Raw genomic sequence first — 16,306 nt, forward strand, 5'->3', positions numbered from 1 at the left:
TTAGTAGAGAACGTCCTCGAAGCCGAGCAGCAGGAACTGGTGCAAGGCCCTGGGCAGATGCAGCTGAGGCAGGACCTGAAGCAACCGGCCCTCCAGGAAGGTCCTGAGCGTGCAGCGAGCCAGGTGCTGCAGGGAGCGAGGTCTGTGCTCCAGGGAGAAGAGAGACTGGTAGAAACGTGGGTATTTCTACAGAGAGAGAAGAGAGGACCAGAGGCAGAAAGAGCTGAAGGAGCAGAGGTGGCACCAGCGTCCCTGACCCCAACGGCACCACGGCTGCGCCCCACAAACCACCCGGCCCCCCCTGTGCCCCATCCCAAACCCCGCTCAGCCCCCTCCGGCACGTTGTCCAGCCACCAGCGTGCATTCCCTCACCTGGACAACCTCTGCTGGCACCGCTTCCACCCAGTCATCGGAGACGCGGACGCGGTCGTAGCTGTTGATCAGGACCTCGACGGCGCGCGGGCAGGTGTGGCAGTACCGCAGCACCTGCGCCAGGGCGAGAAGTGTGGAATCACTGAGGCTGGAAGAGACCTCCAAGATCATCCAGCCCAACACCACCGCGCTGACTGAACCACGTCCTAAAGTGCCACGGCCACACGAACCCCTCCGGGGATGGGGACTCCACCACTGCCCTGGGCAACCTCTGCCAGGGCTTCACCCCTCCTGTGGTAAAGAAATTCCTTTCAACATCCAAGAGAGCAGATGAATGGCTCCTCTGGGCATGGTCCTGCAAGCACCACATTCACCTCCTAAAAGCTGCTCGGAAAATGGTGCCTCAGTAAATCCATGGAATTGATGTCCTTTCCTCATGCTGTCCCAGGAGATCAAACCCACTGATGGTGGGAAATAGCCAACACCCAACACGCACAACTGGGTCATAGATTCATGGAATCATCATGGAATGGCTGGGGTTGGAAGGGACCTCAAAGCTCATCGAGTTCCACCCCTGCCATGGGCAGGGACACCTCCCACTGGATCAGGGGCTCCAAGCCCCATCCAACCTGGCCCTGAACCCCTCCAGGGATGGGGCAGCCACCCCTGCTCTGGGCAACCTGGGCCAGGGCCTCCCCACCCTCACAGGAGAACATTTCTCCCCAAGATCTCATCTCAACCTCCCCTCTTTCAGCTCAAAACCATTCCCCTCACCCTATCCCTGCACTCCCTGATCACGAGCCCCTCCACAGCTTTCCTAGAGCCCCTTTCCGTACCGGAAGCTACTCTAAGGTCTCCCTGGAATCTTCTCTTTTCCAAGCTGGACAACCCCATCTCTGGCGTGCACCACGTCCTTGCAGATGCACCACAGCTCTGGTGTGCACCAGGTCCACGTGAGTGCACCACATCCTTGTGAGTGCACCAAACCTCTGGTGTGCACCAGGTCCGTGCGGATGCACCACGGCCATGAGGGAGCGGGTGACGCGTGGTGGCTGCGTGTCTCGCACAGACGTGTCCCCCAGAGCGCGCCCACCCAGCGTGGCTGCGCGGGGGCTGCTGCCCCTCGGCTCCTGCTCCCCGTGGCCCAGGCCAGCACTCGCTGTCAGAGTCTATTCCGGCTCTACGAGTGATCCTCATTATCTGGCGTTAATAGGAGATTAATTAGTGTTAATTGTTGATTTTCCTGTATTTTCCCAAAGGGGAAAGCAATCTGCTGATCTCCGGGCTGGGTAATTATTGCACTGCTCAGGAATTAACACAGGAAATTAACCCTTCGGTTGCTGGTGCCTTGCAGAGGCAGTGGGAGCTCCAGGGGACCCCCCAAAGCGGAAAGACGTTCCTCGAGAGGAGAAGCACCAACGCTTTCTGCGGCAAAGTGAGTGTGGAAAGCACCATCCACACAGCCCAGCAGGCAAAGTCTTAACAGAAGACACCCCAGGAGAGAACTTCAGGGAATCATAGAATGGTTTGAGTTGGAAGGGACCTCACACCCACTCAGTTCCACCCCTCCCACTGGATCAGGGGCTCCAAACCCCATCCAACCTGGCCTTGAACCCCTCCAGGGATGGGGCAGCCACCCCTGCTCTTGGTGATCACAGAATCACCAGGTTGGAAGAGACCCACTGGATCATCGAGTCCAGCCATTCCCATCAATCACTAACCCACGTCCCTCAGCACCTCATCCACACGCCTTTTAAACCCCTCCAGGGAAGGGGACTCAACCCCCTCCCCGGGCAGCCTCTGCCAGGGACCAATGACCCTTTCCATGTAAAATTTTTTTCTGATGATGGGTTCCAGTTCCTCGCCACCCTCAGCGGTGCTGCCAATTCCCTCTTCCCAGCCCGTAGGAAGAGGCTGGCAGGGCACCAGCAGCTGGGATGGAGCAAGCCCTGCTGTGACTGACACATCCTGGCTCTCACTGGGGTCCCAATGTTTGCAACCCTCCCGTCCCACCACGCTCCCAGCACCACCGTGAGCCCCGCACCTTGAGGAGGGAGCCAGGCCAGACGCGGACGGCGCCGTAGTTGAGCAGAGCTCGCACCACCAGCTCGGGCTGGTGCTCCAGCTTGTAGGCGGTTGCCTGCAGGGCGTTGTGCAGCGCCGTGTTGCCGCTGTAGTTCATGACGTTGACGTTTGCGCCCCGGGACAGCAGTAACTCTGCGATCCGAGCGTTGGCGTTCTTGCAGGCCAGGTGAAGCGGGTGCTGACGGTCCCTGTCGGCGGCATTGACGCTCGCACCTCCCTCCACCAGCAGCCGGCACACCAGGTAGTATCGGTCCATGTCCTGGGGTTGGTGGGGCTGAGCGCAGGCGGCGTTCAGCGGCGTCTGCCCCTCCTTGTTCTTCGCCTCCAGCTCTGCCCCATGGCGCAGGAGCAGCTGGACGTGGTCCACCAGGCCATGCCGCGATGCTACGTGCAGCGCCGTGTCGTCTTCTTCCTCCGTCCGGCTGTTCACGCTGGTGCCGTGCTGCAGCAGCTGCTGGACGCACCTACGTGGGCCAAGATAACGCACTGACAGGTTCTCCTGCCAGCTCCTGTCCCACCTCCTGCGCCACAGCCCCCTTATCTACACCACCCCGTGGCTTTCACTGCTCCCAAGAGTCCAGAAATCCTGCTCCTCATGCTCTGGAGCAGTGGGTTTAGCCCAGGATGACTGGGGAGCCACCAGCCCACCCCATCCTGAAGCCACAGCTGGAGCTACCAGCCCCCCCAAATCCAGCAGCCACTGCTGGAACCACCAGCTCACCCCATCCTGCAACCACAGCTGGAGCCACCAGCTCACCCCATCCTGCAGCTACCGCTGGAGCCACCAGCCCCCCCAAATTCTGCAGCCACAGCTGGAGCCACCAGCTCACCCCATCCTGCAGCCACCGTTGGAGACACCAGCGCCCACAAATCCTGCAGCCACCGCTGGAACCACCAGCTCACCTGCAGTTGTGAGTTGAGAGAGGAGGATCTCGAGGGGGATGGAAGCCACCGCATCTCCTGGGTTGAACTCACCTGATGGAGTCCGGGCTCTTGCAGAGGTGCAGGGGTTTGTAGCCGTCCTCGGAGGTGGCCTCGGGGTCCGCGCCGCAGCCGAGCAGCAGGTGCGCGCAGTCCGTCCGCGCTGCAGCACAAGCCTCGTGCAGGGCGGTTTTACCGCCGGGTGCGAAGTCGACGGCCGCCCCGCGCAGCAGCAGCAGCCGCAGGCACTCGGTGTAGCCGCGGCTCGCAGTGATGTGCAGCGGCGTGGTGAGCTCCTGCGCGTAGCTCAGGGACCACAGACCTGCGGGGAGAGGTCAGGGAGACACGTCAGGACATGGCACTGGGAGCAGGAACACCTCCCACTGGATCAGGGGCTCCAAGCCCCATCCAACCTGGCCTTGAACCCCTCCAGGGATGGGGCAGCCACCATCTCAAGGGCCTAACAGAGGGCTGTGAGGTTTCCTCGCCCAGCACAACCCACCAGGAGAGCCACCAGCCCAGCACAGCTTGGCGCACGGAGGCTGCAGGGCTGGTGACAGCAGCACAACCTGGAGCTGGAGTCTCCTTTGCCCACAGGGCAACCCAAGCAGTTTCCATGGTTTTCCACAACCCCTGCAGAAAGAGCAGGTGCCCAGGACTCACCTCACGCTCCCAGGAACACGCACATGCTCCTGGACAGGGGAACCCAACCAGATCCCAGTGCCCGATCCCGCCCTCCCCTCCGTAACCCAAGGGGCGCACAGGACACACGACCCCGCAGCAGCAAAGCCCTAAGTGCAAACGGGACCCTCCGAGCCCCTGCCCAGCGCATACTCAGCCGGCGAAAGTTGAAGCGATAGTTCTTCCACTCCTCCAAGTCGCTGGTGTCAAACACAGCATTGGGACCCAGGTCGTTCCGAGCATCGTTGAGGATCTCGGCCACCACCCCCTGGTCCCCAGCCAGCAGAGCCTGCCAGTAGAGCTGGGCAGGGCCGTCCACCTTCTGCGTGAGGATGGGCTCCTGGCCCGGGTCTCCCCTGCCTCTGATGCTCCCCATGCCGGAGGACCCAGACCATGAGCAGAAACCAGCCCAGGACCTGCTCCTGCCTCGCCAGGGTCCGGGAGCGTGGGTGCTCCTGCCCACCCTGGGCGCTCCGCAGGGACCGAGGACGCGTCACGTCGCCACTTGGCCCCGGCTGGGAGCAGCTCAGGTCTCGGCTGCTCTATTCTGGGAAGCCTTGTGACCAAGCACTGGGGCCAAGAGGCCAAGGACGCTCCTCTTGGGCAGCAGCATCTCTGCCATCACCAGCTGTGAACAGAAAGGCTCTCAGCAGGTAGCAGAGCAGCCCAAAGGGTGGGAATCCCAGCACCACAGGATCACGGAATGGGCTGGGTTGGAAGAGACCCCAAAGCCTATCCAGATCCACCCCCTGCCCTGGGCAGGGACACCTCCTGCTGGATCAGGGGCTCAAAACCCCATCCAGCCTGGCCTTGAACCCCTCCAGGGATGGGGCAGCCACCACTTCCCTGAGCAACCTGGGGATAGGATGAGGGAGAACAGCTTTGATCCAAAAGAAGGGAGATTGAGATGAGATCTTGGGGAGAAATGTTCACCTGTGAGGGTGAGGAGGCCCTGGCTCAGGCTGCCCCGAGAAGTGGTGGTTGCCCCATCCCTGGAGGGGTTCAAGGCCAGGCTGGATGGGGTTTTGAGCCCCTGATCCAGCGGGAGGTGTCTCTGCCCATGGCAGGGATGGGACTGGATGGGCTTTAAGGTTCCTTCCAACCCAAACCATTCCTGGATCCTATAACCCATTCCTCTGGGAACGTGCCTTTCACCAACAGTTCTTCCATTCTGGCACAGGAGATTTTGCCACCAAAACTTTGTGCAGTTATGTCCCCTCCATCACCGAGACTCCCCACCTCAGATTCTGGGAGCCTCCCCGCACCACACGACCAACAGAGAGCACCAAGGAGACCTTCTCTTCCACGCTGCAGAGCACACCTCTCCGTTTCACCCATCAGCTCCACTGCTTCCCAAAAAGCTCACAGGTGACATTGGTGAGAAGGAAAGCAGGAAGAACCAGAGGGTCTGGAAGCACGTGTGGCAGCCACAAGACGTATCTCGCCAAGGCGCAGTGAAGTGCATCGATGGGAGGAAGCACCAAGGACGGAGAGCTTGGATGTCCCGTCACTCTGGACAAGCCTCCACCACCCTTCTGGCAGCCTGGATTTCTGCTCCCCTAATCCAACCCACCCCAGGGAACAGAACAGCTTGGAGGGTGCCAAGAAAGCAAAGCATAAAGGCTTTGTTTCTGGAGCAAAGCCCGGCTCCGGCCAACCACTGCTCGCCCTCCTACATCAGCCACTCTGCAGCTTCTCTGTTCTTGGAGCCGGGGTCACAACTGCTCCGCTTTGCACCTGGAAGCCCCAGGAGATATGGAGCAACCGTGGCTTGGTCCCCAGTTAGCTGCCTCTGGGGCTGGAGCACAGCCCTGCCTCTTCCTCAGGATACGGGATACAGCTGCTCCAAGGAGACCACTGAGACCTCTCTGCTGCCCCCGAAGCATTTAACGGCCTCAGGTTGCTATGAACTGGAGAAACAGACCCGGCATAAGGCAGGAAAAGCATCCTGGTGTCACTCGATGCCTGCTTGGCCAAGCACTCTCTCCACCTCACACACATTTCACACCTACCCCAGCGATCAGGACAGTCCTGATCCTGTTCTTCTCCAGCAGCCCTTCCAAAGACCCAGTCCTCACCATCTCCAGCAGGTCTGCCTTTGGCCACCTTCAACAAACCAGTTGTTCTACAGCCTCGAATTTCTCCTTCCTCGTCAAAATCCTTTTCTTCTCAGTCCCTCTTTGACCACCCTGTCTCCACCGCTGGGGATTCCTCTCCGGCGTCCGCACTCATGCAGGTTCCCATCCCAACGTCTGTCCATCCCCCACATCCCAGCCCTGCAAACCCACCAAATTTCCTGCTGGTCCAGCGCAGCTCATCGCCCTTGGCCTCGATGACAAGGTTGACGGCTGCACCCTTGGTGAAGTATTTCCTCACCATCTCCAGGTCCCCGGTGAAGAGCGCGTTCTGCACCAGCAGATCCCGGCACTCCAGTGGCTGCACGCGGCTGTCCTGGTGTCCCTGGCCGATGGGGCTCAGGCTGTGCTCGCTGCGGTGCTGCCGGGGCCAAGAGCGCCGCCGTGGATCCGGCTGCTCCTCATCCGACCACCCCAGGCGTCGCGTGGCAGAGCCAGAGGGGAAGGTGCAGGACATCACAGGGAGCGAACGGGATGAGCCTGAGCCTCGCAGCAAACCGGCTGCTGCAGGGAAGGGACCCTGATCCAAGGCTCTGTCCTGTGCCTTGTGTCCAGGTCACTCCTGGGTTCTCCTCAGCGCCTGGTGGGATCCAGGCACGGGCCTGACTCACCCAGTATAAATAGTCCCGCTTGGCAGCTCCACTTCGCCACCTCCCCTCCTTCCAAGAGCTTATTTTCAGCTGCTGCGGTCACCGGCACGGATGAGGGACAGGAGAGGGGCAGCAGGTGGCCTCAAAGCCCTCTTTATGTGCTCGCCTGTCTGCTCTGCAAAGTTTCCGCTCTGCACTCTGCTCCCACTTGGAAAGAACAGAGCGAGGTGGGACAACCGCGGTGGAGGCAGCCAGGGAAAGGCTTGCGGCAGAAGCGGTGCCAGAAGTCATGAGGGAGTGAGCAGAGAGCCCTTCCCTGCAAAGAAAAACCCCCTTGTGATCTCTCCACGCTTCTCCTGGGAGCCCAGCACCTTCGCCGGGGCAGCAAGGGGGGCTGCCTCGACACAGGGAGCAGAACAAAGGAGGGTGTGTGGGGAAGCCCTGGGAAAAGCAGCTTGGGGGGTGGGAACCAAGCTTCTTGGCAGTAAGAATCATAGAATCGTTAAGGTTGGACAAGACCTTTGAGATCATCCAGTCCAACCACCAACACAACACCGACACGCCTACCGAAACCTGTCCTGAAGTGCCACGTCTGCACATTCTCTGAATCCCTCCAGGGATGGAGACTCCACCACTGCCCTGGGCAGCCTCTGCCCGTGATGGACAACCCTTTCCATGAAGGAATATTTCCTAATATCCAGATTAAATCTCCCCTGGCACAACTCGAATCCGTTCCCCTCCAGCTAGTGCAAGCTGCCCTTGGACATTCCCGAACACGCGCTGGTGCTCACATTCACAGCCAACCCCACAAAGGCACCGCAACTCCTCTCCCAGCCATCCCCAGAGCCTTGGTGCTCCAGGCTCTGGAGCCCTCAACACCCCAAGCTCAAGGGTTTGTCAGGAAGGGAACTCAGTTTGGCACTGGGCATGGGGCGCAGGTGACGGACGGGACGCCCGAGGCACATCCCCATTCCAAAGTCCATCACCCAGCTGCCCTCCTTGACACCCGGTGACACCAGGGCCACCTCACCAAGCACGTTTCTAGCGCCGAGCAGAAGCAGCCATGGTGGGGAAGGACCATTAGGAGCATCAGAGAGAGGTTGCGTGGGGAGCGAGCAGCGCGCGTGTAAACGAGGCTGTAACGAGTTTGTAATATGCATGTGCGGCGCGGCCCGCGCAGCGTCATCACAATGGCACAGGCACTTTCCCGCCTCATTGCCTCCCAAATGGATTTTAAATATCATTCCGAGGACACAATTATTTAAAACGCTGAACTAAACACTCGCTAATGGGAAAACCGGAGCGTGGCCTCCAGCAGCCGTTCCTCAAGGGGCCGCTCCGCCTGCGTCCTCCTCTTCTCCATCCCCAGCCCGAAGCATCCTCATCCCACCCTGAGACCACGCAAGGCACCCAACCCAGAGCACGTTGCCGATGGGAGAAGACGCTCGGTCCCCACCCCGTCTCCGTCCTCAGGCCCCAGAGGGGGACTCTGCCCCGTCCCGAGGCCCTCGGCTCCGTGGGGCGGTCGCTGGGCTCCTACATCCCCGGTCTGAAGAGACACCCTACAGAGAGCAGGTAGGGAACACAGGGCTGTACAAGGAGACGACACCACAACAAGGATGTTTTATGACCCCTGTTAGTTCACGACCTTGGAAATTGAGGATATCGGGCAAGACCTCACTTTTCCACGTAATTAACGATGCCGAGCAGGGGAGATGGAGGAAGCAGCATTATTGTTGTCTACATCCAAGTATCCAGAGCAAACCGAGTCTGGAGAGAGACAACAGTCAAGGAAACGGGTTGCAGCAGTCATTGCTGGGAGAAGAGGATTGGAGATACAGCTCCAAGAGCGCTGTGGACCCTCAGTCCCGCGACAGTGCCGGTAGCATCACAGAATGCCTAGGTCGTAAAAGACCCTTGAGATCATCAAATCCAACCGTACCTGCCCACTACTAACTCATACCCCTGAGCAAATCAGATCAGGGACAACGGAGCCTCCGGCAGCGACGTGTGTGCTCACTGGGGAGTGCCTACCCAACCTCTGGCCATCACTCCTCTCCCAGTCTCCAGGCTGGGATTCTAGTTACATGCTCAGAGTTTCCATTCTTCAGAGAACACGGCCAGAAGAGGGAGGGGACATGGACCAGCTCTGTCCCCGCACACCAGCAGCTGAGCAGAGAGAGGAGGAGCCCCTTACTGGAGCCCTGGCTGCTCTTCAGAGGTTGATATTCCAACAGCTTCGGCATCACCGTTGCCATCCATCACCAGCTCATTTTCCACCACGCACTGAACCACTCCTGCCTGGGCCATTTGGAACGGTGTCTAATGATGCTCTGGAGCAGCCACCTGGCAGCTGTGCTGCCAAGGGACACGGCAACACGGGAGGAGAGACGCACACAGGTCTGCTCCAAATCCCCCTCCCCTCAAATCTCCAACAGTCATCGACCTCCACCTCGTCACCCCCCACTCTGTGAGAGAAGATGCTCTCCGATCATTGTTCTCCTACAAAAACAGAGGATGTGGGCATTGTTGGTGTTTATATGAAAACTTCAGTTCAGTTTGTCACACTGTGGTGTTCTTAGAGGGGTTTGAAGAGGAAACAAAGGCAGCAAGAAGTTTCTTCTATAGCCCATGGTCGTGGATAAATCAGATGGACACAGACACGGGGCCAAGGACACTAACAGGATGCACAGAGCGCCGTGTTGGAGAACCAAGCCCCCGCAGCGCTAAAGCCTCGCTCCTCTCAGGATCTGCCAGCGCTAGATGCTCTCCCAGAAGCTTCCAGGAGACACCATGGACCAGAAGAGCCAGGGCACCGCAGGGGGAAGCTGCGTGGTCCATGGGCTCCTGCTTGGAGCTGTGCAGCTCTGGGCTCCTGCATCAGGCGGCTGGAGAGAACCATCTCCAGGGCAGCTGCAGGAGTGCAGCTCCGAGCTGTCCTGAGCGCTCCGCATCCCAGGAGAAGCGGCTCTGGGCATCCCACAGCCCAGGGGAGCAGAGCGCTGCTGGAAAGGGGCTCCAGAAGAGCTGGGGAGGGGCTCTTGCTCAGGCATGGGACGAGGAGGAACGGTTTTGAGCTGAAAGAGGGGAGATTGAGATGAGACCTTAGGGAGAAATGTTTTGCTGTGAGGGTGGGGAGGCCCTGGAACAGGTTGCCCAGAGCAGGGGTGGCTGCCCCATCCCTGGAGGGGTTCAAGGCCAGGTTGGATGGGGCTTGGAGCCCCTGATCCAGAGGGAGGTGTCCCTGCCCATGGCAGGGGTGGGACTGGATGGGCTTTGAGGTCCCTTCCAGCCCAAGCCATTACAGGATTCTGCAAAGTGTAGGATTATGAACATGACAGATTTCCATCTGCTCATCACACTTATGGTGAGGACTAGACCACAACAGCAACCAGCTCTGAAGCCCATGTGCTGGTTCATCTCCATCTGTCACCAAGAGGCAAGGCTGCAGCCAGCTCCCTGGAGCTGCTGAGGGTCCTTGAGGAAACCCACAGGAGGTTTTGGTGACACAGCAACCCCAAAAGCTCGTATCAAGCATCCAGCCTGCGGGGAACCTCCACGTGGAGTGGAGCACATGAAGCCTAGTAGAGGAGCACATGAAGCCTAATCCCGCTGCTAGTCTGTGATAAGCTGCACCAGATTTGTGCTCCATCCTCTGTCTGGTAGGACCAGCCCCACACACCCCAGGTCCTTGGCTGCCAGTCCTTGTGCCAGGAGCCACTTGGGGACATCACCAACCCCTCGCCTGCTCCACGGGAAGCACCCACCGCTCCAAGGCGATGGCAGCTTCCCCTCTCCCCTCACTCCAAGCTGGAGATGCTGCCTGCAGGGAGCACTGACCTTCTGCATTCCCTTCCCACATGGCCAAGGGCTCCAGTGCCAGCCCCACCACCACCATCTCGCCCCAGCAGCCAGACACGGAGAGGCCCCAGCACCCACACTCATATTTTGGAGACCCCAGGGCACCTCACTGTTGGCAAGCACCCTCCCTGCTCCCCCGGCAGCACCACAACAGGCCAGGCGCAGGGGATGCAGGAGGACTTTATTGGGACCCGAGGCGGTCACTTGCTGCTGGTGTACTTGGTGACAGCCTTGGTGCCCTCGGAGACAGCGTGCTTGGCCAGCTCGCCGGGCAGCAGGAGCCTGACGGCCGTCTGCACCTCACGGCTGGTGATGGTGGAGCGGTGGTTGTACTGGGCCAGGCGCGACGCCTCTGAGGCCAGACGCTCGAAGATGTCATTGACGAAGGAGTTCATGATGCTCATGGCCTTGGAGGAGATGCCGGTGTCCGGGTGCACCTGCGGGATGGCAGCCAAGCACCCTCTCAGGCCACCGCTGCCCTGCAGGGAGCGGGAGCCCCTTCCCACCCCAGACAGGGCGTCCTGACCCCAAAGGGACACCAATGCTGCCACCCCGAGGGTCTCTAGCTGCGTGCCACGCATTAGGGAGAAGAGATGCCCCCATGGCACCATGGTGGCTTTGGCCTTGGGACAGATACAGTCGGGCTTGATGATCTTGAAGGTCTTTTCCAACCTGGGGGTTCTACAATCCTCTGCACAATCCCGCATAGAAAACAAGCCCGTAAGGAAGAACAACCTGCTCTGGTTGGGGGTGTCCCTGCTCCTGCAGGGGGCACGGACAGAACGAGCTGTAAAGCTCCACTCCAAACCAAACCATTCTACGATTCTACAAAATGCCCCCGTGCTCCAAGTCCTGCCTACGGCCTCACACAGAGGACTGAGGTTTCGGCAACTCATGGCCACCTCTCAAAGTTCTCTCTCATCTCCAACAGAGACGACCAGAAAGACTTTATCCTTACAGGGCCAAGAGCGGCTGCTCTTGCTCCATTGACTTCCACTCAGTAACTTTTCAGGCAGAGCCTAAAAATCCTCCCTAGGAAACCATTCCTGAGCTAGATCCACCTCTCACCTCTTACCCCCAGGAATCTCCATGCTTCTGAGGCTCAGCTGGGACACCTCCTGCACTTTTTTCATCTCACTGAAAAGCATTTTCCTTCTGTCTGTCCTTCCCTCCTTCCTCTTTATGCCCCATCCCTGGAGGGGTTCCAGGCCAGGCTGGAAGGGGCTTGGAGCCCCTGATCCAGCGGGAGGTGTCCCTGCCCTTGGCAGGAGTGGGACTGGATGGATTTTGAGGATTCTATAAGGTTCACACGCAACAGGCAGAGGTAACGCTTCCCATGAAGGAGCCTCCAGCAGAAAAGAAAGATCTCACCTGCTTGAGGACTTTGTAGATGTAGACTGAGTAAGTCTCCTTTCTCTTTGGCTTCTTCTTAGTCCTCCCGTCCCCAGGGGTGGGAGCGCGGCCGCCCTTCCTCCCAGCTTCCACACTCATCGCTGTCCCCAGCAAAGCACCCGGGGGGCCGGGGGCTGGTTATATAGCAGGGGGCAGCAGCCGCCCCCGAGGGGCAGCGGCAGCCACACCTGTAGCTGATGATTCCACTTCGCAGCTTCCAGCGCTGAAAGGGGCTCCAGGAGAGCTGGGGAGGGGCCCTGGGTCAGGGGGGGCAGGGAGAGCGTGAGGGGAATGGGTTGGAGCTGAACGAGGGGAGGTTGAGATGGGATCTTGGGGAGAAACTTTTTTTCTGTGAGGGTGGAGATGAGGACAAGAATGAGATTGGGGATCAGGATGTGATCCCCGCATGGAGGCGGGGATGGAGATGAGGGTGGGACGGGGACACAGGCAAGAACGCCGCCCCCCCCACGGCATCGCCCCGCACAGCCCCCCAGCCCCATGGCGGCTCCCCCGCGGGACTACAACTCCCAGCATGCACCGCGACGGGCGAGAGCGCCGCGCACGCGCAACGCAAAGCAACGCCCAGCGTACTTGGCGGGAAACAGGTAACTCCGCGCACGCGCAGTTTAGGACTCCAATACCCGGCGTGCCCCACGGCGCCGCCATTATCCGCACGTATAGCGCATGCGCAATGCAGGACTACAACTCCCAGAATGCTTTGTGGAAAGAGTACACCGCGCACGCGCAGTTTAGGACTCCAACATCCAGCATGCCCCGCGGCGCTGCCGTTATGCGCACGCGCAGCGCATGCGCATTGAAGGACTGCAAGTCCCAGCATGCCTCGCAGACAGCTCACTCTGCGCACGCGCAGTTCAGGACTCCAATACCCGGCGTGCACCGCGGCGCTGCCGTTATGCGCACGCGTAACGCATGCGCAATATAGGACTACATATCCCAGCATGCCTCGCAGACGAATCACTCCGCGCGTGCGCAGTTTAGGACTCCAACATCCGGCGTGCATCGCGGCGCTGCCGCTATGCGCACGCGCAGCGCATGCGCAATACGGGACTACAACTCCCAGTACGCTTTGTGGAAAGAGCACTCCACGCACGCGCAGTTCAGGACTCCAATACCCAGCGTGCTCTGCAGCGCTGCCGTTATGCGCAGGCCCGGCGCGTGCGCAATTTAGGACTACATATCCCAGCATGCCTCGCAGACGGATCACTCCGCGCGTGCGCAGTTTAGGACTCCAACATCCGGCGTGCTCTGCGGTGCTGCCGTTATGCGCACGCGCAGCGCATGCGCAATGTAGGACTGCAATTCCCAGCATGCTTCGTAGACAGCTCACTCTGCGCATGCGCAGTTAGGGACTTCAACTCCCGGCGTGCACCGCGGCGCTGCCGTTATGCGCACGCGCTGCGCATGCGGAATACGGGACTACAACTCCCGATACGCTTTCTGGAAAGAGCATTCCACGCATGCGCAGTTCAGGACTCCAATACCCAGCGTGCTCTGTGGCGCTTCTGTTATGCGCACGCGTAGCGCACGCGCAATACCGGACTACAGTTCCCAGCATGCTTCGTGGACGGATCGCTCCGCGCACGCGCAGTTGAGGACTCCAACACCCGGCGTGCCCCGCGGCGCCGCCGTCACGGGACCACAACTTCCGGCGTGCCCCGCGTCGAGGCGGAAGCGGCGCGATGGCGGCGCGCGCGGGGCCCGCGGGGCGGTGAGCGGCGTCCCCACCGGCCGCCATGGCTCTGATCGAGGGCGTGGGCGATGAGGTGACGGCGCTGTTCGCCCTGTGCGTGGCCGCCGCCGTGCTGGCCCTCGCCTGGGTCTCCACCCGCGCCCCGCAGCCGCACGAGGGAGGCGCCGAGCGCGGCCGCGGCCCCCGCCGAGCGCGGGGCTCCGGCTCCCGCAGCGGAGCCCGATGGGCCGGAGGCGCGGGACCGGGCCGAGGACCGACAACGGCGACGGGGAGGGCGGCCCCGGGGAGCCCTGTATGGTGCTGCGGCTCAAGTTCCTCAACGACACCGAGCGCCTGGCGCGGGTGCGGCCCGGAGACACCGTGGGGGCCTTGAAGAGGTGAGGGACCGGCGGGAGCTGCCGCTTCCACCCCGGAGCCGCCTCTGCCCCGGGCGGGAGCGCCCGTGGTGGCTGGAGCGGCCCCTTCCCTCCCAAGAGCTGCTCTTCCCCCGGTTTGGGTGCCCATCCCGCTCTTCCCCGGGCGCAGGTGCTGGTCCCGCTCTTCCCCAGGCATCTCTCCTGCTCTTCCTGTGGCCCCATCCTAGTGGGAGCAGCCCCTGCCCTCCCCGTCCCGCTCTTCCCTGGGCGCAATGGCCCATCCCGCTCTTTGCTGGGTGCCCATCGTGGCAGGACCAGCTCCTTCCCCCCTGCTCTTTCCCAGGTGCAGGTGCCCCTCGCAGCCCCATCCCGGGACTGTGACCCCTTTCCTGTTCCCGTGTGGTCCAAGATGCGGCTCCGCTGCCTGATGTGCAGGAACTGGACACCCCTGAATAACCGAGATGTTGTTTATTACAAGTTTGTGCCAACTCTGGACTCTTGGGGGGGATGGAGCCTTCAGAATCGAGTGTGAGCGCCCCAACAGAGGACCCCACATGCTCCAGACAGATCCATATTTGTAGAATTCACGGAGTAGTCATGAATATTGGACGCAAAAGCCCCAGGCAATGCTGAGTGTGGGGAGGAGCAGCTGGAAAGCTGATTGGAGGAGAAGGCTCTGGGTGTGCTGGGTGACAATGGCTGAACACGAGCCAGGAGTGGCCCAGGTGGCCAAGAAGGCCACCAGCATCCTGGCTTGTGTCAGCCATGGTGTGGCCAGCAGGAGCAGGGCAGGGATCGTCCCCCTGGACTCATCGCTGAGGAAGCTGCACCTGGAATCCTGGGTTCAGTTTTGGGCCCCTCACTCCAAGAAAGACCTTGAAGGGCTGGAGCCCCGGGGTTCTTGAGCGGCTGAAGGTCCTGAAGCTGTTCAGCCTGGAGAAGAGGCTGAGGCGAGACCTTCTGTGCCTTTAGGGCCTGTTGCAGTTCTTAATGCCGTGATTTCATGCTGTTCCGGTCTCTCCCATCCCCACAGAGCGCAGTTCCCGGGGCAGGAGCACCAGGTGCGGCTGATCTACCAGGGGCAGCTGCTGCGCGACGACAGCCAGCGCCTGTCCAGCGTCCCGCTCGCCCCACACAGCGTCCTGCACTGTCACCTCGCCACAGCACGGCCCGGGCCCCGCGCCTGCCGCACCTCACGCCTCCGCCGACCCCGTCCACGCTGCGCTCAACGCCGGCAGCCTGATGCTGCCGCTCTTCCTGCTGCTGCTGGCGCTGCTCTGGTACTGCCAGCTCCAGTACCGCCACGTCTTCACCGCCACCGCCACCACCTTTCTGGCCGGCCCTCACCCTCCTCTTCAGCGTCATGGCCTTCGCCATGTACCGCCGGTAGCGCTGCGGCCAGCCTCATCCCAGCAGGAATCTGCCCGGACCAGGGCTGCCGTGTCCGGGGAGAGCTGGGCGTGTGGGAGCGTGCGTGTGCCCAGCATTCCCGCTCTGGGAATGGGGGTGCCTGCCCGGACCGGGGGCTGCATCCCACACACGCTCGGCGTTCCCGACTCCAGGAGCGGGTGGTCCTTTTGCCGTGTGCTGCCCATAGCGCTGCAGCCGGCCAAAGCCCAGCGGAATCCGCCTCCAGGGAGGTTTTGGGCAGGAGCATGCGCGGGCTCGGCATTCCCAGCTCTGGGAACGGGTGTCCTTTGCCACGTACCACGGGTAGCACCACAGCCGCCCCGGCTGGAGGCTGCCCGGGCCGGGAGCGGCGGCCCTGGAGGGAGCCGGAGGGTGGGAGCAGGCACACGCTGGGGCGGCCTTCGCCGTGCGCCGGAGATGGGGGACGCAGCCGGATCCGTTCCAGCAGGAATCTGCGTGGGCCTGGAGCTGCAGCCCTGGAGGGACTCGAGGGGGGGAGCGAGGGCTGTGGCTGTTCCCCCGTCCCGGCCGGGGCTCCCATCGCTCCGTGTCCATCGAAGGGATTAAAGGGACTGAGAACGGCGGCGGCTCCGGCTCTGCTGGGGGGGCGGGGCCAGACGGGAGGGGGCGGGGCCAAGGGGCGAGGCGCGCACTGATTGGAAGGGAGGGGGCGTGGTCGTGCTGAGTGGGCGGGGCTTCCAGGTGACCACGCCCCCTTGGAGCGCTGCTTCCTATTTGCATGGGCCCGCCCCCTTTGAAAGGGCGGGGCTTCCCCGGGTCACGTGTCCTGCC

General features: G+C 61.3%; 4 protein-coding genes across 4 annotated transcripts in view; 2 read left to right on the plus strand and 2 right to left on the minus strand.

Annotated features, from left to right (window-relative positions):
- On the minus strand, positions 1-6,651 carry ASB10 (ankyrin repeat and SOCS box containing 10). The gene is made up of 5 exons (XM_069860407.1): positions 6,348-6,651; positions 3,433-3,700; positions 2,417-2,921; positions 373-486; positions 1-186 (listed from the first exon to the last, which is right to left on the minus strand). Exons 1-5 carry the CDS (start codon positions 6,649-6,651, stop codon positions 1-3), a joined length of 1,377 nt encoding a protein of 458 aa, XP_069716508.1.
- Positions 6,652-10,815: 4,164 nt separating this feature from the next.
- Positions 10,816-12,471, minus strand: H2BK1 (H2B.K variant histone 1). The gene is made up of 2 exons (XM_069860408.1): positions 12,017-12,471; positions 10,816-11,082 (listed from the first exon to the last, which is right to left on the minus strand). The coding sequence occupies exons 1-2, from the start codon at positions 12,134-12,136 to the stop codon at positions 10,846-10,848; spliced, it is 357 nt and encodes a 118-aa protein (XP_069716509.1). The 5' UTR covers positions 12,137-12,471; the 3' UTR covers positions 10,816-10,845.
- Positions 12,472-13,728: 1,257 nt separating this feature from the next.
- On the plus strand, positions 13,729-16,096 carry TMUB1 (transmembrane and ubiquitin like domain containing 1). Its single transcript, XM_069859101.1, is given in 6 exon segments — positions 13,729-13,898; positions 13,900-14,013; positions 14,015-14,125; positions 15,138-15,267; positions 15,269-15,445; positions 15,447-16,096. Coding segments are annotated over 6 exon segments (687 nt in total). The 5' UTR covers positions 13,729-13,791; the 3' UTR covers positions 15,495-16,096.
- FASTK (Fas activated serine/threonine kinase) overlaps positions 15,605-16,306 on the plus strand; it is a 12,734-nt gene continuing 12,032 nt past the window's right edge. The window contains 1 exon segment of the mRNA XM_069859991.1: positions 15,605-15,886. Coding sequence (XP_069716092.1) covers positions 15,605-15,886 — 282 coding nt within the window.

Source organism: Phaenicophaeus curvirostris, chromosome 6 (assembly GCF_032191515.1).
Source record: "Phaenicophaeus curvirostris isolate KB17595 chromosome 6, BPBGC_Pcur_1.0, whole genome shotgun sequence".
NCBI lineage: Eukaryota > Metazoa > Chordata > Aves > Cuculiformes > Cuculidae > Phaenicophaeus > Phaenicophaeus curvirostris.

What these genes read in the sequence shown, in the direction of transcription:
- ASB10 (XM_069860407.1), bottom strand. Translation starts at nt 6,651, where the DNA reads ATGTCCTGCACCTTCCCCTCTGGCTCTGCCACGCGACGCCTGGGGTGG. An exon ending in AAGAGCCCGGACTCCATCAG is followed by an intron (nt 2,922 to 3,432) that starts GTGAGTTCAACC and finishes TGGCCCACGTAG; the next exon opens with GTGCGTCCAGCAGCTGCTGC. An exon ending in TGCCAGCAGAGGTTGTCCAG is followed by an intron (nt 187 to 372) that starts GTGAGGGAATGC and finishes CTCTCTCTGTAG; the next exon opens with AAATACCCACGTTTCTACCA.
- H2BK1 (XM_069860408.1), bottom strand. Translation starts at nt 12,136, where the DNA reads ATGAGTGTGGAAGCTGGGAGGAAGGGCGGCCGCGCTCCCACCCCTGGG. An exon ending in TCTACAAAGTCCTCAAGCAG is followed by an intron (nt 11,083 to 12,016) that starts GTGAGATCTTTC and finishes GCCATCCCGCAG; the next exon opens with GTGCACCCGGACACCGGCAT.